The sequence below is a fragment of the Mercenaria mercenaria genome, chromosome 13, assembly GCF_021730395.1.
Source record: "Mercenaria mercenaria strain notata chromosome 13, MADL_Memer_1, whole genome shotgun sequence".
NCBI lineage: Eukaryota > Metazoa > Mollusca > Bivalvia > Venerida > Veneridae > Mercenaria > Mercenaria mercenaria.
In genome coordinates, this window is record NC_069373.1 from 6655741 (window position 1) to 6680143 (window position 24403).

Sequence of the window (24403 nt, forward strand, 5' to 3'; positions counted from 1 at the left end):
CATTCTGACCAATTTTCATGAAGATTTTGTGAAATATATGGCCTCTAGAGAGGTCACAAGGTTTTTCTATTTTAGACCTACTGACCTAGTTTTTGACCGCACGTGACCCAGTTTCGAACTTGACCTAGATATCATCAAGGTAAACACTCTGACCAATTTTCATGAAGATTCATTAAAAATTATGGCCTCTAGAGAGGTCACAAGGTTTTTCTATTTTTAGACCTACTGACCTAGTTTTTGAAGGCACGTGACCCAGTTTCGAACTTGACCTAGAATTTACCAAGATGAACATTCTGACCCATTTTCATAAAGATCCCATGAAAAATGTGACCTCTAGAGATGTCACAAGGAAAAGTTTACGGACCCAAGGACGACGGACACCGCGCGATCACAAAAGCTCACCTTGTCACTTTGTGACAGGTGAGCTAATAAGCAATGAGTAAAACAATAACATTACAATAAGCATATTCTAAGTCGAAAAGGGGCCATAATTCAGTCAAAATGCTTGATAGAGTTGCCTCCTCCTTTTTACAGACTGGGGTCATGATGGTAAACAAGTATGCAAAATATGAAAGCAATATCTCAATGGACTTTGCAAATATTTGGGGTGGTATGCAAACTTTAACATTTATTCTAAGTCGAAAAGGGGCCATAATTCAGTCAAAATGCTTGATAGAGTTGCCTCCTCCTTTATACAGACTGGGGTCATGATGGTAAACAAGTATGCAAAATATGAAAGCAATATCTCAATGGACTTTGAAAATATTTGGGGTGGTATGCAAACTTTAACATTTATTCTAAGTCGAAAAGGGGCCATAATTCAGTCAAAATGCTTGATAGAGTTGCCTCCTCCTTTTTACAGACTGGGGTCAAGATGGTAAACAAGTATGCAAAATATGAAAGCAATATCTCAATGGACCTTGAAAATATTTGGGGTGGTACGCAAACTTTAACATTTGTGTGACGCTAACGCTCACGCCCGGGCGAGTAGGATAGCTCCCCTATTCTTCGAATAGTCGAGCTTAAAATATAGAACAACTGGAACAGTCCTTTAACAGCAAAAAGATGCTGTAGCAGAATAAAAATTGTTAAGCTCTAACTGGGACTCGAACCCAGGACCTCTCACACCTAAGGCAGACACTCTACCACTTTTCCTATAACAGCAGTAGATAGAGTTGCCTTCTACTTTTTACAGACTGGGGTCATGATGGTTAACAAGTGTGCAAAATATGAAAGCAATATCTTAATGGACTTTGAAAATATTTGGGGTGATACGCAAACTTTAACATTTGTGTGACGCTCACGCTAACGCCGACGCTGAGGCGATTAGGATAGCTCCCCTATTCTTTGAATTGTCGAGCTAAAAATGAACAACTGATTTACCTTAAATGACTCTTCCTCCTCTTTGTATATTGGATCTATACGTGCTAGCGGTGCTATAAACTCTACAGCAGTGAGAGCACGCTTTGACAGTTGCTGTATACGTCTATCTGTAAGCACCTGTGTTATTGCTGTGTGCATGTGTCCTGGAGTGTAACCGTCTGTCACCTTAGCCAGGGAACTTACATCCAGAGAATTGGTTATAGCTCCACCATTCTTTAATACAAGTCTTCTCCATAACACTGTAATCCAAAATATATGAGCCGTGCCATGGGAAAACCAACATAGTGGCTTTGCGACCAGCATGGATCCAGACCAGCCTGCGCATCCGCGCAGTCTGGTCAGGATCCATGCTGTTCGCTAACAGTTTCCCAATTCCAATAGGCTTTAAAAGCGAACAGCATGGTGCCTGACCAGACTGCGCGGATGCGCAGGCTGGTCTGGATCCATGCTGGTCGCAAACCCACTATGTTGGTTTTCCCATGGCACGGCTCATATGTTATTTTTCTTGGATATAATTCAAAGTGAACAAATTTCAAATGATATTATGAACTTTTTTACAATTAAAATCATTAAATTTAATGCCAACAGTACGTGTGTGTTGTCCTTGAACATAATATTTTCTGCTTGCATTAATAGCCAAGCATTTTCAAGGTTCTTAACAATTCTACCAAATGTACAAGACATCTTGGAATATGATGCTACAGAAACTTAAACAATTAACAAGGGGTTCATTGACTCTAAAGCGCTCACCTGTGTAAAAAGCTTCAAGTGTATTTGTATAATAATGTAATAGTATATTTATGTAAATATAAAGGCTCTAGCTATTACGGATTCAGAGTAGAAGCTATTTTTCATATTAGCCTATATTATATACATGTCACACACATGGGCATAAATTTTTTTAAACCTAGGGCAATAATTTGAACAATGATGGTATTAGACAGTCAAACCCTGATATCACATGCCAAATACCCAAGTAGAGGGTCACGCAAGGACCATTTGTGTAAAATCATTAAAAATTGGGCCAGTAGTTTCACACAAGAAGATTCTTAATGTTTCCACTTAATATACAAATAGGGAAAAGTGACCATGCCCCCTAGCACCATGTTTTGATGAATGAAATAATTTGAACAATCTTGGCAGAAGGTTACATAAAGAGCATTTGTGTGAAATTATTTCAAAATCAGGTCAGTGGTGAGGAAGATTTCATTTGATTTTTTTTTCTATTTTTAGCTCTGGCAGCCCCTATATGCAACCAAGTGCATATTCTAAATCTTGCCTTCTATCTATTTCCAAGGCTTCATGCAAAAAATATCTTTACTTTAAAACTTATGGCAGAATCTACCATTTATGACTGACTGGCAAAGAGAGAAAAATAAAATAATAATGTACATGTTCTCCATATTGTCTTTAATCTATGGACGAAGTTCCATGAAATAATCTCTTACTTTTTAATTTGGGACTATTTTTACCATTGCAGCTAAATAGCAGGGTGTGTATATTCTGCAGATGGCCATCTACATATGTCAAATTTAACAAAAAGTTATTTGGTACTGCAGAATCTCACTTTGACACAAAACAAAAAAAAACATAGACACATATTCTCCATACAGCCATCTATTGAGGAAAAAGTATCTTGTGCTTTAAAAGTCATAGCAGGATCCCATTTTTTTTCCCATTTTGTGTGACTTGTGAACTGACAGACAGACAGGTGGGGGCTAACTTTAATTCCTCTCTTGTAAAATACTGCTAGGGGACTGATAAAGATATTTGTTTTCTTTGACAATTTAGCTTGAAGGTCCAATTATATAATTCAACAACTCACAATTAAATATACACTAATACAATGCACATTTTTACATACAATGTCTTGAAGCATAGTCTGGTCTGGGAATGAGGATCAATCTTTGGTAGCACCCTGTCAGCGGCTTCATCTCTGCATCAAACGGACATCGTGAGGTTCCAACTAGTAACAGTCTGTCGTCTGATTTTATTGTTTTCAAAGATTTTGGCAACTCCTTTTTCAGTCGTTTTGGATCAGTCTGTATAAAATCAAAATGATAATTGTTCAAATGCTTCTTATCTGAATATCTGTATTTTTTAAGCAGTATTTCCATCAAGGTCAACTTAATTAATTTCACAATATAACATTAATTACAATATCCAAACTTGTAAAGTACAGTCAAAAGTGACATAAAACACAACAGATCATTTACAATACAAAACTACAGCTGTCCCTACCTCCTATAGTTTGAAAAATGGTAAGAAAAGAAAAAATACATGTATAAAATTCTTATAATATTCCGGTTTTAAATGTTTTTTAACTAACAAAAATAAAAACAAAATAATTTGATAACTCCGTAACAAATGAAGACATTGTATTTAAAGTATGAAATATGCTAAATGTCTTGGCTATAAAATGCTACTTGAAAATGATCAATAAATGAGCCGTGCCATGGGAAAACCAACATAGTGGGTTTGCGACCAGCATGGATCCAGACCAGCCTGCGCATCCGCGCAGTCTGGTCAGGATCCATGCTGTTCGCTAACAGTTTCTCCATTTCCAATAGGCTTTAAAAGCGAACAGCATGGAGCCTGACCAGACTGCGCGGATGCGCAGGCTGGTCTGGATCCATGCTGGTCGCACACCCACTATGTTGGTTTTCTCATGGCACGGCTCAAATTACATCTATACACATGGCAACACTGCATGGAAAGATTCTTTTCTTTTCAATACTGAAAATTCTAGTAATAATGAAATAAATGCTGCCAAAATAAATTCATTTTTGATAAGACTAACTTACAGGATCCGTTTTTGGGATTTTTTTCTTAAACATCTTCTCACAGTCACCAATGTAAAACACAGACGGCTGAAGTGCTCGGCCAACCTGTAATTTAAATGTGTTTTTTTTTCTACAAAGTAAGCCTTTGAATTGATATAAATCTATAAAAACAAATAAAAATGCTGGTTTAAAAAATATAAGGAAATAATGTTACTCTTAAGTCTTTCCATCTCAACATAGCAGCATATTCTATTAGAATTTTTGTCTGCCATTACATAAAAAATTTCCTATAGCTGTAGATATAAGAGACATATTCTCACAAATATTCTGTTTCTTCATTAACCCTTACCATGCTAAATTTCAATAATGGACTGGTCCATCTTCCATTTTGGGCTGTACCATTTATCATCTGAAGCGCTGTTTACTGAAAATTTACTGACTGAATAGCGAACAGTGCAGACCATGATCAGACTGCACAAATGTGCAGGCTGATCTTGGTCTACACTAGTCGCAGAGGCAGAATCAGTTGTGTCCAGCATGGTAAGGGTTAAGTCTCTTATAATTCTTATAGAAAATGGTCATGAATGTGCTTGTGTTGCTACTTTTATATACATGTATATATATTTACTGCAGAGTGTATATGAATGAGACTATGATAAACAAATAGGTAGAGAAGTAGAGAAAGTAGAAAATTTGAATTCTGATTTCTGTTAAATGAGTGAAGATATTAATTTAATATTGATGGCATGCCTGGAAAAACAAACATAGTGGGTTTGCGACCACATGGATCCAGACCAGACATGATGCATCTCGCAGTCTGTTGCAGATCCTGGCTGTCGCTTTCAAAGCCTATTGGAATTAGAGAAACTGTTAGCGAACAGATTGGATCCTGATGCAGATGCGCAGGCTGGTCTGGATCCATGCTGGTCGCAAACCCACTATGTTGGTTTTCTTGTGGCATGGCTCATATTAAATCTCTTCATACCATAAACTTGGAACATGTTAACATGTGAAAAACAAACAGATCTCAGGCATATCGGAAATGTTTCAATTATCATCCATACATGTTTTTTAAAAAGAAAATATCATCTTATCTGCCTGAAACATGGAATGAATTAAAACACAAGTCCCCTGATTTGCAGAATCCACCCTGGCTAGCAAAGTCTATGTCTCTAATAACCAGCCATTTGACCAGACTCTCTAACGTAGGTAAGACATGTAACTGGAAATATAAGCAGCTCTGACTTTCATACCATACCTTGAAAATTAGATGCATCAACATTTTCAGACCATCCTTGCCAGGGTATTTTCCCGCTAAGTTTGCTGGTGAGAGGTCAAAGAGGTTGGCTCCTGTCTCATTACATATAGCATGTACAAGCATCTTTTTGCCTGTACCACGAGGTCCACACAGCAAAATAGACTTGGTGAGTGGAGCTTGCTCGTGTACTGCAGGTGAACCTATAAATAATGGGCAGTACATTTTTTTAATATGTAAAGTGACTAAATGTTTACATGTTTCATGCTCTACAACTTACTAAGCTTATAGGTTTTGTATTTGTGGCAAACTATCTATTAATCTGACTGATTTTTCACTGTAATTACCACTAAACTCACAAATGCCTAGCTGATAAAAAATTGCTACAAAGTAAATTTTGATAGACTAACTAACATTATTTTACATATTCCTTCTAAATATCTTCAACATCTAAGTATTTAACACTCATGTATAAGTTACAAATACATAATTTTTACATGTTACAGCTTGAGATTGTATAAGCATACATGGTATTAAATAAATTCAACTCAATAGTTTATTTGACAAAATATACAATGTTTATCCCCAATACGAAACCTGTATGGTGGTACTTAACAACTATAAAGAATATGACATACAGGTAACAGGTAGGTATAACCATACAAGAACACAATTGCAAATCAACTTCTGAAAGCAAATGCTTTATAAATATATCTAGCTAACTTATTAATAATGTCACTGTGACAAAACAAAACCTTATCCAAATTAGGCCAATGACAATATCAGTTTGGTAGACAGGTATTTCGTAAATTAATCATCTCAAATTAGCAATCACTTATCAGGAACCTATACTCTGTACCTTCTTTGATGCTAACAACAATTACTAGTATATAAACCAAAGCCAAAATGATTAATATCAATTCTTACAAACAAACCCTTACCTAGAGGCAATATACCAAATTCTGTGACAAGTCTTCGTACATCACTTAGCGATGGCATAGGTTCAATATTGGCCTGTCTCAAGGTTGTACCGAGATAGCTGTACTCTCCCTCAAAGTCCGCCAGTCTGATCTGTGGACTACGTACAATAATTCCCTGCATAACCAGCTCCTCGTACAATGACTCTATAGTTCTGAAATGATAAGACAGTAAAAACAATTTAAAAGCTGGTCAGAAAAAGTGGCAAGATTTTATCAAGCATTGTAAAAGAAACCTACCCTCTACAAATGTACATTTACAAAGTACATGTATATAAAGTTTCAAACTAAAACTGAAAAATTAATACCTACTACTGGTTAGTATACGGTAACATATCTATATACTGTGAATTCATTGATATTCATGGGGGACTTATTTTCGTGGATTTTGTGGTTGAGCCAATCCATGAAATTTAATCCCAATGAACAATTTAAATTCCTATTCATTTTATGTTCAAAATTTGAAATCCATGAATTCACATCCCCATGAAATTGCCATTTTGACCAAAACCATGAAATTTCAGGCCCATATAAATAAAACGATTTTACAGTAGTTGTGACTGCATTGATACCGTATACAATATCTGTATGGTATCTACTATGTAAAGCTACAATACTGCATATAATTTTTCTAAAATTTTAATCAGTTTAAATCTTATTTGGAAATGTGATGTATGGTTTAAAACTGAAGCTTTAACCCTTGGAAAATTTATCTATACCTTGCAATTAGGTTGTTACCTAGAATACAATTACAAACAGTTTACCTATCTGGTGTCAAATCCTTTTCCTTCTTCTTTTTCTTTCCTTTCTTTCCACTCTTCTTCTTTTTCTTCTTCTTTTTTCCTGACTTCTTCTTTTTCTTACCACCCTTCTCTCTATCTACAGCCTAAAACAGTAGCGAGAATACCATCACTTACTTTTGAATAAATGAGTTCTTAAACTTCACAGTATTAACAGTATGCATACATTCTTGCATGAACATTATACTATTAAATATAAATCATTTTGAATTAGCCTGTCCAACTACTTTATACAGAAGAACGCTTTGTTGTTTCGTTTTAAAAGACAACAGGGAACTTTGTGTCATTATGTCTTCAAAGATCTTTTTCAAGCATATATAACATCATGATTTTTTTAAGTACTGTTAAGTATACATTGTTTATTCATTTATCCCGTGTATGTGACCTGTTCTTCATCTTTGACTTTTTTCACAATATATTTTCACCCATATTCAAAGTAAAATGACCTGTTTGTAACAGGTATATGCACCCCAATGACGAACTGTCCCATGGTTGTCCGAAAATCACAATGGTCTTGATGTTTGACCTACTTATATCAAAATAAGAGGGTTTCTCTACTGACCGTAGGCAATCATTATATAAAGTAGGTGGAGACTAGTCCAATGGCCACTATTCCTTCATCTTTGACCTACTGTGCCCCAAATTAATTGAGAGAGGCAGTCATCCTATAAAGTATGAAGGCAGTATGCCAAAGGATTTCAGTCTAGAGGTCACTGTGGCCTTGACCATTAACCTACTGACCCCCAAAACAATAGGCGTTATCTACTGACCACCCCCAATCACTCTATGAAATTTGACAACTGTAGGTTGAAACTTTCTTAACTTAATGTGCGGAAACAGTTTTCATTCTCAAGGTCACTGTAACTTTGACCAAAGTGACCTTGACCTACTGACCCCAAAAACAACAGGGGTTAACTACTAACCACAGGCAAAAATCATCCTATGAAGTGTGACAGTTGTAGTCCAAACTGGTCTATACTTACTGAATGGAAATAGTTTTCAGTCTCATGCTCAATGTGTCCTTGACCTTCAACATATAATGACCCCAAAACAATAGAGGCCATCTACTGACCATAGGAAATGGGGACAACCATTTGATTTGACTTCTTTGAGACCAAGCATTCTCTGCTTATTGACTGGAAACCAAATATTCACCCTTCAGACAGAGAGACAAGCAATAAGCAGAACAATATACCTATTTTTCTTTGATGGGGGCTTCAAAAGTGATACAAATATTTAGCTACCAGTGTCGCAATTACAATAACTACATGTAGATAACATGTATGTGAACTACACAAAATATTATAAAAGTTAAACTTACCTCCTGTGAAAACAGAAGGAAAAGCAAAATCTATTTTTCAGCTATTTAGTTTTATAAATCTTTCCCTCAGAAAGTTTAGTTAATCTGAAGAAACATACAAACTACTAATTTTTTTTCAGTTTTACTTCATTTACAATAAGCATCATATACTTTACATATGGATGTAAGGAATTACTATAAATACAGAAGGTGCTTATAACTGCAAAGTCAAACCATTGAAACTTTTTATCAGTCATTAGATGAAAATATTACCCCAGATTGCTTTCAACTGTGTAATGATAAAAAAATGGACTTATTTTTTTTCCACTTTTTTTTTATTTTTTATTTTTTTTTTTTTTATTTCTTTTTTTTTTTTTTGTCACAGAATTTTAACAACAGTGGGTAGGTTAACATAAAAGATTCATATTGAAATTTAGTTTTACGACAGAACCTACAGCTTTTAGATTCTTCAGTTCAGCTCTCATCAGTTCGTCGACCTGGACACGGACCTCAGCATCCACCTCCTTACGTTTCTCTTCCTTGATCAACTCCGCATCGTGCTTCTGAGGAAAGTTCTCAGATTCATTACGGGTCTGCCAAACACCTGAATTAGAATGCCAATGCTATGCAGAAATATGATTTTCAAGAAATTAATATATAAAATAATGACATCAGTTTGTGAGGATGGTATTATCTAAAACAATTTCACTATAAACTTGTCTCTTTTGATTAATTTCGTAACATATTTACTAAATTTCAAGTTTTTATTTTTACGTCAATGTTACAAGATATGAAAATTTCTTGTTCTCAGAGATGTCTTTAGAATTTGAGGGGATGGACGACTGATGGTAATCACAAGTGGTCAAAACAACTCAGCCTTGGCACAATGTGCTCAGGAACTACGTTACATTCTATAAAGAACTGCATGTAAGTTAACAGTTGTAGACTACCCCATGAAAGAGTATGTTACCAGAATGTTTGCAACCTTACAAAACACATCAAAATGTTTTGGGATCATTTTTAGGTAAACTAATTAAAGCAAAATAGCTGTTCTTTTAAGAAACTGTATACATGTTACAGTGAAGTAAAAAAGCAAAACAGTGATGTCACAACAGAATATTGAATACTGTGAAATCATTTTTGTTCATGTACAACAAATGTTTGCATATTTTGTGCTAGGAATACAGCGCGAATTTAACATGCGCTACCATTTATCCTTTAAGTACATAAATAGTTTCCTGTCCGAAATATATGTGTTTTATGCTTGTGTGTTTCAATTTTTGTAAAAACATCACAGTTTATTCACAGTTAATTAAAGGTTGTTATGATACAACAGTGTTGTTTTTTTTTACAAAAATTCAATACGTAAATTTGATTAATTACTTACATTAATTTGCTATATTTGCTTACGATTTTTTATTTACAAAGCTTCAGATACTTATGTTAGTGTATACAATGTCGCTGTCATCAACAAGTGTTACGAAGAATTTTATACAATAAGAGATTACTCGGACATTCTATTGTTGTTTAAGAGTAATTGGATAAATGTCATTCATAAAAAGACACTTCAACCATCTGTTTCGAATTAATTGATCCTACTTTATTTTATCATAGTTTGTATAACTAAAGTTATATAACATCAATTTTCAGTTGGACTGCCATATTGTTTATTCAACAGGTTAAAAAAAAGGACCACTCTGAGAGGTAACCAATGTAACGGTATCTGAAAATTACGTGTGCGGTGCCGGGGACTTCTAAAAAGATTTTTTCCTTTCTGAAATTTAAAATGTCCGAATTTAAGTCCATGCAAAACTGTCCTTTTCACTGTTTGCGCAAAAATTTCAGGCTAGCAAACTCAGATGATATAGCAGTACAACAAACAATGATATTAGACCCTAACTGTAATAAAATTTTAACCATTGAAAATCTTTCAACTATAACATCAGGTGATATTCCAACTTGCCTTTTGAAGAAATTCAAACCTTGCTTGTAAATCACATAGTTTATGTATTACATAGATTTAGTATATGTCAAGCAAACAGCTTTGTTTTTTGTTTACAACATATACTCCACAACAGGTACATGTCATACCAGTTCATTCTATACCTTTATATGTCTCAGTAGCGTCATTTATAGACGATACAAACTTCGAATGTCCCATTCTCCATCCTTCTTCCTCCTCCTAAGGAAAGCGTATGGTTAAAATAGACAAAGAGTATCATGAATATATAGTGTAAATATCAGTATGGTAAATACCTTTGTATGTTCCAGTACCATCATTAACTGCGGGTACAAAAGATGATGGTGCCATCTTCCAGCCCTCTTCTTCCTCCTACAAACAGCAGTAAAGTATTATTTCTGACTTAAAATGAGTCAATACTGAAAATCCTCAGAGTTTCAGTTTGTTTAAATGACTCATACAGCACAGGCTATGAAAGACAGCTACAAGTAAACACTGCTGTTTACCCATTCTGTGCAGGACTTAGCGGTCAAGTCTGTTTGTCAATATTTTGCCGTGCAATAAAATTTTATAGCTTTCAGCTTTGTAAGCCTTCATTCCCATTGTGTGTCAGCAGATGTCATGACATTTTTACATAGAAAAGATACCGTATATCCATTTTAGAGGTGAATTCACAGAAAAATGTTAGAAGATTGCTATGTCATCATTTAAATCAACTTTCAATCACTATTTTGAATATTGCAGGACATAACTTCATGTATTTATACACAGTGGGCAAAATTGATGAATATTTATCATCTTAAAAGTAAAAGAAATGCAAAGCAATTCATCTTCTTTGAATTTACTTGTTTCATATTTTAATCCAATGTCAAGAAAATGGTAGTGATGATAAATGACAGCTTAAATGATGTACGCTAATTTTGCTTTACATTTCAAGCCCTTTTTTCTGACTGTTTTTCTACCATTAAACTTTCAGCACAATGAAAACTTTGAACAGTACTATACAATTATATTTATGTGAAACATTTTCGGAATAATGATTATATCTAAGCCACCTCATAAATATCAACAACTTGGCTTCTTCCGGCTGCCTAGATCCACAGCTGTTTACACTGTCCAATTAAGTCTGGATGAATGGTACATAATGTGAATGATGAACAATATACCGGTAATGGTAGACTGACCCGGATCTATGGTGGTCACAAAGGCCAAGTTGTTGGTTATCTCTTGTGGCGGCTCATTCAGTTTCATTTTGCAATAAAAGTTTAAGGGTTGACAATCTGTTTACACTGTAACAATATTTTCACTCACCACAAATTTGGTATCAAAACAAAGAATACAACATTTTTACTGTCTCACCGAAGAGTCCTTTAAATATTGATTGAAGAAGCAAAGAGAAAACAAGATGTTTTATTATCCTTTATAAAAAGTCCTGCTCCTAACACTTCTATTTTTTTCTGTGTGTTTTAATTTGTTCTCCATTTTGCTGTAATTAAAGACCTAATATTCATTATTATTCAGAAACGTTCAAGACAGTTTCACTTGTCTGTATAGAAATGTATGCAGAAATGAAACCCTGCTAAGTTTTGTATGAAATTGAAATACAGACTGCTAGTGTCATTTAGTCTCTTAAAAACTGATAACAGAAGATTTTATTCTTACCTCATCATCTCCACCCTTGCCCTTGCCTTTCTTTCCCTTCTTCCCTTTTTTATCCTTTTTGTCTTTTTTATCCTTCTTCTTCTTTCCTTTCTTATCCTTTTTCCCTTTCTTTCCATCCTCCTGAAAACAGCGAAATCAATATGTGTACATTTAGACATCAAAGTTTATATGAGAACATTACAAAAAGATAAGAGAAACATGCAAGACATAACTCTGCCATTTGTTACCTCTTTCAACCTACAATATGTCATTTTAAAATATCAGTCACTCTTTCAGTATATATAATCAACAGCATTTAATCCTAATATTAAAAGTTCACCTTGGCCAATATTCATGAAGCTCCTAAGGGAAAATTTTCCCTAAGGGACTAACTAAGGGAAAAGTTCCAAAGCATTTTGTGGACAATTGTCAAGATAGTTGGAATGTCTAACAATATTTAAGAAATAATTTATAGCAAAAGAGTGTTTTAACACTATTTATGCATGATGGGCAGTTATACGTCGGGCTCAATAATTTCACGAGGGCACAGCCAAATGAAATTATTTGTATGACGTTTTACCGCCCGAGTGTATAAATAGTGTTAAAACACGATTTGCTATGAATTATTTCGATTCTAATATGCCCTTAATCTACAACAGTAGACAAAATACAGTAGCGCTCTTTCTTGGTCGCAACAAAAACACTGACGTCACCGCACGTTAACGTGACGTCATTCTAGTGTAAGAGTGTTTTAACAGAGACTAGCATATTAGAATGTCTCATAGAGTCTGGCATAGTAATGAAGATTATTAATAAATCTTATAAAGTTTACACTCTTCTTTTGTGCTATGTTGTTTAGGAAATTTTACAAAGTTAAGGATTTTCCTAAGTTTTCTCCTTAGGAGCTTTATGAATACGGACCCTTGTCTGATGAATTTATGTCTTTATTAATTCTAATATAATACAAAATTTTATAAATCATACAAGTAAATGTGATTTCACTTAAACTTTCAATAGGATATAGGTTTAGACTACACATTAATTCATAAAATCTTTTTTTTTCAAGCATTAACCTCCATTTTTCTACCTTTGGTACTGATCATAAACTTTATACTGTTACTTAAATACTAAAGAAGTTGTTTGTGTGTGTTTTTATCTTTAGCCTGCTGGCGGCAAGTGATTCTGCCATTGTGACCAGAGCAGACCAAGATCAGTCTGAACAGTGCTATTCAGTCAGTAAATTTTCTCTAAGGCGTAAAAAGAATTGTTTGTTTCCGGTTTCCCGACCTGAATTTTTGGCCCGACCCTAAATGTGCCTTGGAGAATATTTTTTTCAACTTTTTAACAAAAAGTTGCTAAACTGCACTTTTTATGCTTTAAACATGGTCAGTGATGTTAGAAATCAACTTACTGATGCTTTAAAGGCATAACCCACTTATTTGTATTCATTTTTTGACACAAAAAATAATTTCCGAAAAGTCTCTTAATAAAAAAAAAATCCAAAAAAGAAAAAAAATTTCTGACCTACCAGCTACCCTAATTTTTTTTAGCAAGTTATCAGAAACAAAGAATTTTTTTTTAGGCCTAAACACCCCTTCGAATAATAAGTCAATACAGCTGAATGGATTCTTCACATGATGACCTGAGCATGACCTGAGCATGGCTTGAACCCACATGTTTAGGTTTAAAGATTCTAAGTCATGCAGCAACCTTAACACTTGGTCACAAACGCCCGAAAAAATTGTAGTACGCTATATGTATGTAATACTGATTCATTATCATCATTGAATTTATATAAAACTCCATAATGTGTTAACAAGCTCTTACAATGTCAACAACAGTGATCACAAGTTACAACAAATATGTTTCCTTAGTTTGATTTTCTTATAATAAAACAAACAAAAAAACTTTCATTTTAAATATCACTGAAATCTTGTTTAATCTTAACATAAATTAGACTTTTACATAAATTTTACTCTCTTAAAGTTTTCATTTGATAAAGGTATTGCTAAGATTTTGTGGAAACTGATCTACAATTTTGTACCAACTTCCAGAAGGATACATCACTTACAACTCAAATGTTTAAAAATTTTGAACAAATTAAGTTTAATAAACATAAATATCTTTATGCAGTGTTCCATCTGTATAACAAAATGCCACATAATGAATGGCCCAGGTGAAAATACAACATCTACCAGTACATTCATTGACAGAAAAGAGGTGAGCACATTACTCTTATTTATGAAAAGTGAATCAAATATTTTTCAGAAGTCTGATCAACAGTGCATATTGTGCAGAAATATCCAAGTCACATGATAAGTCACATGACCTGTCACATGATCACAATACTACCTCACTATCATCCCAGTCTGACCATGTACTGGCAGTAGTGTCCGTGTACGAGGAGGACACAGCAGACCGTTGCCTATTGAAATATTGCTGCTTGCACAGAAATTGAGAAAATGTGATAAGCATTGATAACAATAACCTTAAATACTGCAACAGAATAATAATTTTTTATACATGTACCTATAGTGTCGCCTTAATTCCAGTGACGTGTCCATTTTTGACAAAACTGAGATTTTAGTATCATCAGGTAGACCTGTATGATCTCTGTATGATGGTGAATTTCTGTCCTTGCAGAACTAACATAAACAGGCTAAATTTTGGTTCAACAAGGTTGTAACTACCCTTACAGAAGCAAGCCTCTGTGGCGTACATGCTGCGTATTTGCTGTGTATATGCCGCGAACACAGTAGTACGCTAGAGGAGTACATTTTACATACACCGCATGCCGCGTACATGCCGTGTACTATTTCGACGAGTACACAGCATGTACGCAGGAGGTCACTAGTACACTTCAAGTACGCAGCACAGACTCTGAAAATTTAAGGAGTACACTGCATGTACGCAGGAGGGACTTGTACAAGAAAATAGTACACTGCATGTACACCGCAGATACTTTGAAATTTGTGCAGTACACTTCATATACGCGGGAAAGACTTGTACAATTTCTTTTGGCATTTATACTTAGTTTTTTTTTTATAAGTTAAAGTCTGAAGTAAACTTCATATACGTGGGAGGGACTTCATGCAGGAAGGATTTGTACATTTTTTTTTTTTTTGGAAGCAAGAACTTGATTTCCGAGTAACTTTTATCTTAATAGCATAGAATAGTTCAGATTACCGGTATTCTGAACAATAAAAATTTGCCAAACTATTTGCAATGTTCATTTGTGAAGCTTACATCTTAGTGATTTCTGAGCTGCACCTTGCATGCAGTGTAAAAATATATTCTTTTTCATTTTGAATTAATCCTGGAGCTTTCTAACTTGGATAATTGAAAAGCCTTATTTGAACTTCGTTGCATTACATTTTGTAATACATGAAATAATTACCAAGATAATGCCTCAACAGCGCCCGAATGAGAAGAATTAATAGCTCTCACTGTTATTTGAGTACTCTTAAGCAAAACACCACTCTATCATGTTTTATAAAGACTTTAATGCTCATTATGTTAACTCATTAAGGCCTCACCAAATTAAAAAGTTGTTCATCGGATTTGCCGCTCGTATATTTTCAGAACGTTTTTGGCTAATTGCGCTTGCCCCATTGGAAAAAATCAATCCAAAATTTTTTGGTGCGCTACTTTTTACGGACGTAAAAGTGTATAAATGTTTATATAATTCCAGTCCTAGATTGTTCTCAGATGGATTTTAATCAAAATAAATACATACTACGCACACATCGTCTATAATAAATCATAACACTTATATTTAGTTGCATTAAAGTTGTTTCCCCTTGATGCAGTTACGCCATTTTCTTCAAATGTTTACCAAATTACATGCTACAAAAATGGATTTATTTCATTGAAAAGTGGATGGAGAAAAGCATACTAATTTATTTGATAACATCAATCTACATTATTTTGGTAAGGGTAAATACTTATTGATGCATGTCACTTATCTTTTTTCTGTTTTTTTCTGTCCAAATGATCAGCATTTGCATATGAAAGTTGGTGGGGTAAGGAATTTACATTATCACAGCAGTTTCGCCACAAGAGTACACAGCATGTATGCAGCAGGAGTACACAGCATGTACGCCGCAGGACTCGGGCCAGGAGTACACAGCATGTACGCCGCAGGAGTACACAGCATGTACGCCGCAGGAGTACACAGCATGTACACCGCAGGTGTACACAGCATGTACACCGCAGGGGTAGTACACCGCAGGCTCATTTGCATGTGAAAAGTGTATGTGCCGCGTACATGCTGCGTACTATTTCTCGCATACTAAATTCCTCCGGCGTACATCCTGTGTACTATGTAGTCCACAGCATGTACGCAGCAAGTAGTACGCGGCAGAGCTCATTTGCATGTCAAAAGTGTACTACAAACGTACTATCGGTGTATGTGCGGTGTATATCCTGCGTACTATTGATTTCAGTACACATCATGTACGCATCATATACGCTGTATGTACACAGCAAGAGTACGCAGCAGGCCTTTTTCTTCTGTAAGGGTAGTATAAAGTCATTTACACTCAAATCTTTCAACGTCATTTCCCAAACACTAGCAAAAAGCTAGTTACGGCATTGTGGAAATAAGGCAATGATATGTTAAACTTACTTTTATTTCATCTTTTAAGTTTTGAAAAAAAAAAAATTCATGTCAGTGAGGAACAGCTGTTTTGATCAAAACTACCAAATCTTATGCAAACTTATCTGATTTCACAGATAGATAATATTGATTAGATCCCAAATCTTCAAACTCTCAATTAAAATAATAAATCCTTCCACTCTATTATCTGACACAGATTTTATCTTTAGTTTGTTTAAAATATTTAAAGCATGTTACCTTTCCGGCCAGTTCAGCTTCAACCTCAGCAGGATCTTTCTGTTTAAATATAGCAGCTGATCCACCATCATCCTCATCTGGGTACTCCGGAAATTTCCCCGTTGCGTCCCTATTGTCGTAATAAAATTAAGTTTGATTAATTGAAATTCTTAAGACAGACATACGCATATGTCAATTAGTCTCAACTTTTATAAAAACTTGAAACTCAGAAATTGAACTTACCTTTTTTTTTTCATTTTCATTTTCATTTGTACATGTGCTTCTTTCTTTGTAGTTCAATTTAAAAATCTCATCAAATATTAACATAATACATGGACCAGAAAAATCAGACATTTAAATTACTAGAAAGTAAACTTGGCAAGTACTTTTTTTTTTATTAGCTTTAATTTTTTTTATCAAATTAAGACAAGAGATAATACCTGCACTCAATGAACCACTGTCTGATCTGGTCCATCATTGTTTCTTTCATGTCTGGTCCCTCAGTCTCTCTGATCTTGTCCTTGATTGTCACAAGAGCCTGCTGGTATTCATTCTCATGCATCTTCTGTGTGAGGCGGCGCTGTTGCTCTGTTTTCAACGACAGAGCTTGAGGTGTGTTCTTCATACTTGGTGGCTGAGGTGGCGGAGCCTGTTTGGAAGTACAAAATACATTTTTTAGTATGTGCATTGTGAAAAACATCCTTCAGAAAATAAATGGAGTTGTGCTGTGATTCTTATCAAAAACAATTCATGATGTTACAAAAATACAAGACATGCAAGTAAAATATTTCTGACTTCTTTAAATTGATGAGCTAGACATTTGAAGTTACAAATGTAACACCATTTACACACAAATAGAAATGGCAAACAATTTTCCTGTCATAGGATACTAGTATCTTTAAGTTGAAAATATATGTTACTAGAGTCCATAAGATTACAACAGGCCAACATTCTGATAAAATTATTTGAAAAACTGATAGACACTGCAAAGTTGTTACTTTTGCCTCAGACTTTGCTAAAATGTCATCTTTATAAGTATACTGTCTAATTCAGACAAAATGGTTTCCAGCACATTTGCTTAGAGTAAATGTTCTATTCCTTGATTCACCTTTTCAATATGATCTGTATAAAAAGTTTTCAGTAAAAAATACATTGCACAGAATCTTACCATTCCAATAAAGATCATCTCTTCTTCTCTCTCTTTTCTCGTTTTTCTTCTCTGGAAAAATCCTTTCCAAACCTGAAAAACAAATACTCAGTACAGTTTAAAGGACACTTTACACCATCAATAATACTCCTTAACTCAAAAATACTGTCACATTATTGTATTTTTCAATGGCTTATTGAGATGTGACTGGAACAAATATTACTGGAAATTATCAGTGGGATATAATCCAGAACAGTCATACTATAACCGACAAAGCTTTGGTATATTTCTTGTTTAGAATACACCTTGTAATATAACTTAATAAGAATTTCATGATGTTATGCTGCAAAAAATAAAACGGAATGGAATTTTATGTTGTGTACATCTTTGTAATGTGAAAATAGGTCTGATGTTATTTTCATTTACGCATGTGTGTTTCCCCTGCTAAGATTAAAATTTCAATAGTATGAAACTACACTTGAATACTAAAGAGTATCAAACATAGACTGGTTTCTATAAATACAGTTTCAATAATCTTACCACTCTACATTTTAAATTGAGAAAAACTAATTTTTTTTCACTTATTTTAGTTAAATGCGTTGAGTATAGAGTTCATCTAGAATAAGTGATTATCTTTAAACTAATACTGTACCTTCTGAATTCTTGTAGCAGCTACATCAGGGTCTAGTGTTGGAGCTCCGCGGGTTTGAGCCTGTCTTTCGATTTCCTCCTGTCTGCGGATTTCCCTCATAAACTTAGCTCTGAGGCGACCTTGACGAGCTCTCTCATGAATCTGTACCAAGCGGATAGCCTCCTCAAATGACATTTTCACCTCTTCTTTCTAAAATATATAAAACAATGGAACAATATCACACAGTGAACAAGGCAGTCTGAAAGACAGCTATATCCCCTGCCACTGTTATAGATAGTGAAAAGGTTGATGGTATTGAGTGGAATCATTAAACATTCGAGTTGTGACCTTGACCTTAAGCTGGCAGGGGTGAATTTTGAATCCTGTACATTGTCTTGATAAGGGGAATATTACAGCTAAGTCATATTAAAATCATTCAAGGTTTTGAGGAGATACAGAGCAGACATAAAATGGAAGGCTTAAACCTTTGACACTGAGTTGTGACCTTGAGTTTGACCTTGAGCCAACATGGCTGACTCATGAGTTCTGCGCATCGTCTTGATGAGGTGATCAATTGACCCAAGTTTCATGAAAATCCTTCTAGGGGTTTAGGAGATACCGGGTGGACACAAAATGGAAGGACCAAACCTTTGACCTTGAGCCGACATGGCTGACTCATGGGTTCTGCACATCGTCTTGATGAGGTGATCATTTGACCCAAGTTTCATGAAAATCCTGCAAGGGGTCTAGGAGATAAACAGCAGACACGAAATGTTATGGATGGAAGGACGGATGGACGAAGACCATTCCTATACCCACCCCCCACCACTCGTGGCATGGATTAAAAAAATCTATCTGCAGAGGAAAAACAAGCAACTCCTTGGTAATGTGATAGGTTGAATGCTGTTAGGTTCTACATGGAATTATCTCATATGTAAACACAAGAACCCTTTTTTTCAAAGAAAACTTGTTTATATGGATATACTTTTGTGTTCAAAGGTAAATTTTAAGGTTTATATAAAAATCATGGTTAAAAATGTTATGATATTTTACATGTAACACACAGTGATGTAATATGAAGTGTCCTTTTTATAGATGCATGAATGCAGTTTACTTCCCATCACTGAACTGACGTACCATATCCTTATCCTGAGGTCCAACTTTGGTGAGAATCTGTCCCAGCAACTTCTCCCTTTCCTTCAGAGCTTCTAGTCGCTCATTGATGAAGTATTTTGGAATTGGAATTTCAACATCATTCTGAAAAAAAGAATGAACACTACAACCTCTGTAATAAAAATTAAAAATCTTGATGAATAATAACGATAATCTAGTCTTTCTTAATACTTTCAATTTCTAGGGAATACTAGTAATCTGCCAGTATGTTTTCAAAAAAAAGGGTAAACTTTATTAGAACTTAAATTTTATATAAAAATTTGGTAGTAGTTTTCAATGTAAAATTTGAAAATATCTTTCACTTTTGCACTTATGGCTATACCACTTGTGAAAATACTGCAACTACATGTTGTCCACTTGCTGAAAGATATTAAGACCTTACAATGAAGCAAACAAAATTAATATTGCTATGTATTCTTATCTGTCATTATTTATTCTTCATACTAAAGCGTTTCTTACTGGAGTAAGTTTCAAATCTGAGAGCACATCATCAAAGTAATGGTACTCTGAGAACTCAAGATTGACCATCTCATGCTTCAACTCGAGAATTCTACCCATTGTCCCATCAAGCACATGTCTCAACACACGCCTTTTCTGAGGGTGAACAATTTGGTCATAGCACATCTCAAGTCGGCGAAAAATCTGGATGTACTTGATGTACATTGTGGCTAGAAGCTGGAAGGCCGCGAGACGATCCTGGAATAGATAGAATATAAATCTATATAACACACAACACCATTTAACAATCAAATTTTCGGAAGGTGAATCTCATATATTTTTTTATAAGAAAAACTTTTAAATCAACAAGAAATGTTCTCGAATATCCGAAATGTTTATAATGTAACTTCCCAGTTTTTTGGAAAACCTTTAAAAAGAACTAGCTGGTAAAAATTTGCAACATACAATTTCAAGAAAGTTTTTTAGCACCAGTAAGTGTTGTCAAGTACTAGTAATTTTCTGTCTAAACAATTTTTTATGTATATCAATATGGTTAATAGTTTTAGCGTAGAACATGAATAAATATATACAAATACTTAAGAGAAAAAATGATCATTTGACTTACCCTTTCCGGCTTGGGTGGTTCTGCTGGCATCTCCTGTACCAGGAGATCCATGAGCGCAGACTGTGCCTCGGACCATTGCTTGTTGTATGTACTGAAATCAAAATGCAGAATTTATATTGATAAATTGCTCATTGTTTACTGCCCTGTTGAAGAGACATTTACACACTTCAAGCAACCTGAGACATTTTTGAAGAGCCTGGTGATATTCATAATCAGTTTCAAGAAGTGTTGGATAGTGAAAATAAGCATTTATCAACCTATATCCAAAATCAACCTAGCCAACAAAAACAAAATTAATGATATACTTAAAAAAATGCCTTACTTTAGTTCCTTATATAGTATTGTACTGAATTTCCTTTAACCATTTCACCCTAAAATACTTTCTCTATTTCAGAATAAGATGTTTTTAATTAGAATCAACGAAATATATTATTCTAATTATTAAAATTACCAAAGCACTGGAAACACTTTACTTTTAAATGCTGGTATACTTGGCACAATTGCTGTTGCGTACTGTGCATAATTATTAGGTTCTTATTTTGGGGTGTGGAGGCAGCAACCCCCATTAAAAATAAGTTACCATAAAGGGTTTTCATCATAACTTGACACTAAATATCATGTTTCAACTGCTAACTCTTTTGGGCTATTTTACCTGTTTGTGCCCAATAAATCATAGGTCACCATCAGAGCCTATACTGTAATGTATTTTAGGATGGTCAAATGGCATGGCAATTCGACAGGCTGTGCAATGCTCCAAGCAATATTTGAGCTCTTGCCAAGAACAGATGTATGTTGCAAAGGATTGTTTGCTACATCATAACACCAAATCAATTAAACTTAAAAAATCCAAGAAGGGAATTTTTTTTAGAACTGTTGTCAATCCAAGCATTTAAATGACGACCCTCACCCTCTGAATCAGCCAGCTTTTCTCATTGAACGAGACTAGCGATCATTTGTACCAGTAAGCAAAAACTAGAACTTTTTCTGAAAATGTTGTTTTTTAAAACTCAGGTCAGGTATAAAATTGTGCTGATGCACAAACAAGTTCTAGAAAATGTATGGTTACTGTTTTCTATATAACAAGGTAATGTACTAGTCCAGAGGTTTTAATAAGCAAATACTGTACCAAACAATTCAGGTCATATGGCGACATATGATGAGGGAGGAAGACTCCTGGTGCCAATCCGTGCATTATTTCACCAAAGGCAGGCACATTGGTAGAACCACCGACCTTCCACAAGCTAGCCTGATGGCTTCCCCACATGAAGAATTCAATGCCTGAGTGAGGCTCGAACCTACATCAGTGAGGGGCAAGTGATTTTAAGTCATGAATTTTTAGTGAAATCTGGGAAGAAGAAGAAAGAGAATACCATTGCTCCAGGTGAAATTTAAGAAAAATCAAAACAAATTTAGCAACTGAATCATCTTTATTGTACAATGTAAAGTCTCTAATGGTTTATCTATCTGTAATAGGAGCGGAAAAATGTGCAGCCCGATACAGGACTCGAACCTGCGACCTTCTGCTTGCAAGTCAGATGCTCTACCAACTGAGCTAATCGGACAATCAATATCATAGGCTAATAATATACACACCCTTATAGAAGAAAAAGGCCTGCTGCGTACTCTTGCTGTGTACATACAGCGTGTATGATGCATACATGATCTGTACTGAAATCAGGGGCTTTAAATAGTACGCTGGATATACACCGCACATACACCGATAGTACGTTTGTAGTACACTTTTGACATGCAAATGAGCTCTGCCGCGTACTACTTGCTGCGTACATGCTGTGGACTACATAGTACACAGGAAGTACGCTGGAGGAATTTAGTATGCGGGAAATAGTACGCAGCATGTACGCGGAACATACACTTTTCACATGCAAATGAGCCTGCAGTGTACTACCCCTGCGGCATACATGCTGTGTACTCCTGCGGCGTACATGCTGTGTACTCCTGTGGCGTACATGCTGTGTACTCCTGGCTCGAGTCCTGCGGCGTACATGCTGTGTACTCCTGCTGCATACATGCTGTGTACTCTTGTGGCGAAACTGCTGTGATAATGTAGTGTTATTTCAAGAGCGACGCAGCGGGGCGCCCCGCCCTGCCCTTTTTAATTGCCGCCACGCTGCCCTTATAATGTGCCCTCCTGCCTTTGATCTTCTGCTAAATCCCGCCCTTTATCCTGTAGACATGCCTCGCTGATTTTTTGATCAGCAAATTACGTCACGGCGAGTGCACACAGGTAACGAGAATCAATGAGGTGTTATGATTAATTGATAAAGTATTGATTATGTGTACTGTCAAAAAAGCGCCAATTAATAAATTATCCGTAAGCGGCCAGCTGATTACCGAGCACGTGAAAACCGCCCTGTAAAATTTCTTCATGCAAGCTTTAAATTAAACCATTGTTTAGTATAATAAGAATATATCTTTGCAGTCTAATCCTACCTTCATTTTTACTAGAAAATCCACAAATTTTAATGAATTTCGAAAGCAAAAATAAGTTAAAGATATCGTTCACGTTTATTTACAACCCGTATTGTCGTATGCAACAAACAATCTAAAACATGATTTTTTCAATTATTCCTTCAAAAAAGCTGAATATCACTGTTATATTTAGGTATAGATCATATAATTGAGGAATTATCTCTGGTTTACCTTAGTGAGTCAATGTAAAACTGACAAAACACTCTTCACATGTCAATCCGAAGTGTCCAGTATCGTGAAGTACATTTTGGTATAATTTTTATAAATCTTGTAGAGCAATCCTTTCTGGTATGAAATATTGATGAAAACCTAAAAATTTGACATAATTTGTAATTAGTTTACAATGTGACTGAAAGTCTTTTATTTGTTGTATACATATCTGGCTTCAATGCGTATTAGAATACAGATAATCTAAAAACCCTCCTTATATTCAATGTATACCATATGATAAGGACATCCTGGTAATATTTTTTGAGAAAAAAAAGCTTCAATGAATGTTGACAAAAAATGATAAGTATGTTCAACACTTTGTAAATCTGTTACAGGTTTGGGAACATATCTTTTTACACTTTTATTCAAGGGTGATTAACAGTATTGTGGACAAAAATCATTAGTGGTGTAAATAAATTACTAATAACTTTATATAACATCTAGAATGTACTACTGCTGCGGTAACTTTCCGTTTTTATAACAGCACATGCCTTTTTGGCAGCCCTGCCCTCATTTGACAGCACCTGCCTTTTTGCTCAGAATAACACTTATAATGTAAATTCCTTACCCCACCAACTTTCATTGCAAATGCTGATCATTTGGACAGAAAAAAACATGAAAAAGATAAGTGACATGCATCAATAAGTATTTACCCTTACCAAAAAAATGTAGATTGATGTTATCAAATAAATTAGTATGCTTTTCTTCATCCACTTTTCAATGAAATAAATCAATTTTTGTAGCATGTAATTTGGT

General features: G+C 34.9%; 1 protein-coding gene and 1 non-coding gene across 2 annotated transcripts in view; both read right to left on the reverse strand.

Annotated features, from left to right (window-relative positions):
* Positions 1 to 24403, reverse strand: part of LOC123530006 (dynein regulatory complex protein 11-like) — a 29365-nt gene that overhangs the window by 3231 nt on the left and 1731 nt on the right. The window contains exons 2-17 of the mRNA XM_045310688.2: positions 20948 to 21038; positions 20344 to 20580; positions 19849 to 19968; positions 18733 to 18921; positions 18102 to 18173; positions 17374 to 17582; positions 16955 to 17063; positions 12121 to 12240; positions 10755 to 10830; positions 8954 to 9102; positions 7163 to 7284; positions 6363 to 6553; positions 5425 to 5624; positions 4188 to 4271; positions 3248 to 3425; positions 1384 to 1622 (exon numbers count right to left, since the gene is read on the reverse strand). Coding sequence (XP_045166623.2) covers positions 1384 to 1622; positions 3248 to 3425; positions 4188 to 4271; positions 5425 to 5624; positions 6363 to 6553; positions 7163 to 7284; positions 8954 to 9102; positions 10755 to 10830; positions 12121 to 12240; positions 16955 to 17063; positions 17374 to 17582; positions 18102 to 18173; positions 18733 to 18921; positions 19849 to 19968; positions 20344 to 20580; positions 20948 to 21038 — 2386 coding nt within the window. The remainder of the gene's footprint in view (positions 1 to 1383; positions 1623 to 3247; positions 3426 to 4187; positions 4272 to 5424; positions 5625 to 6362; positions 6554 to 7162; positions 7285 to 8953; positions 9103 to 10754; positions 10831 to 12120; positions 12241 to 16954; positions 17064 to 17373; positions 17583 to 18101; positions 18174 to 18732; positions 18922 to 19848; positions 19969 to 20343; positions 20581 to 20947; positions 21039 to 24403) is intronic.
* Trnaa-ugc (transfer RNA alanine (anticodon UGC)) lies at positions 22437 to 22509 on the reverse strand. Its single transcript has one exon. It is a non-coding gene; the product is annotated as a tRNA-Ala (tRNA).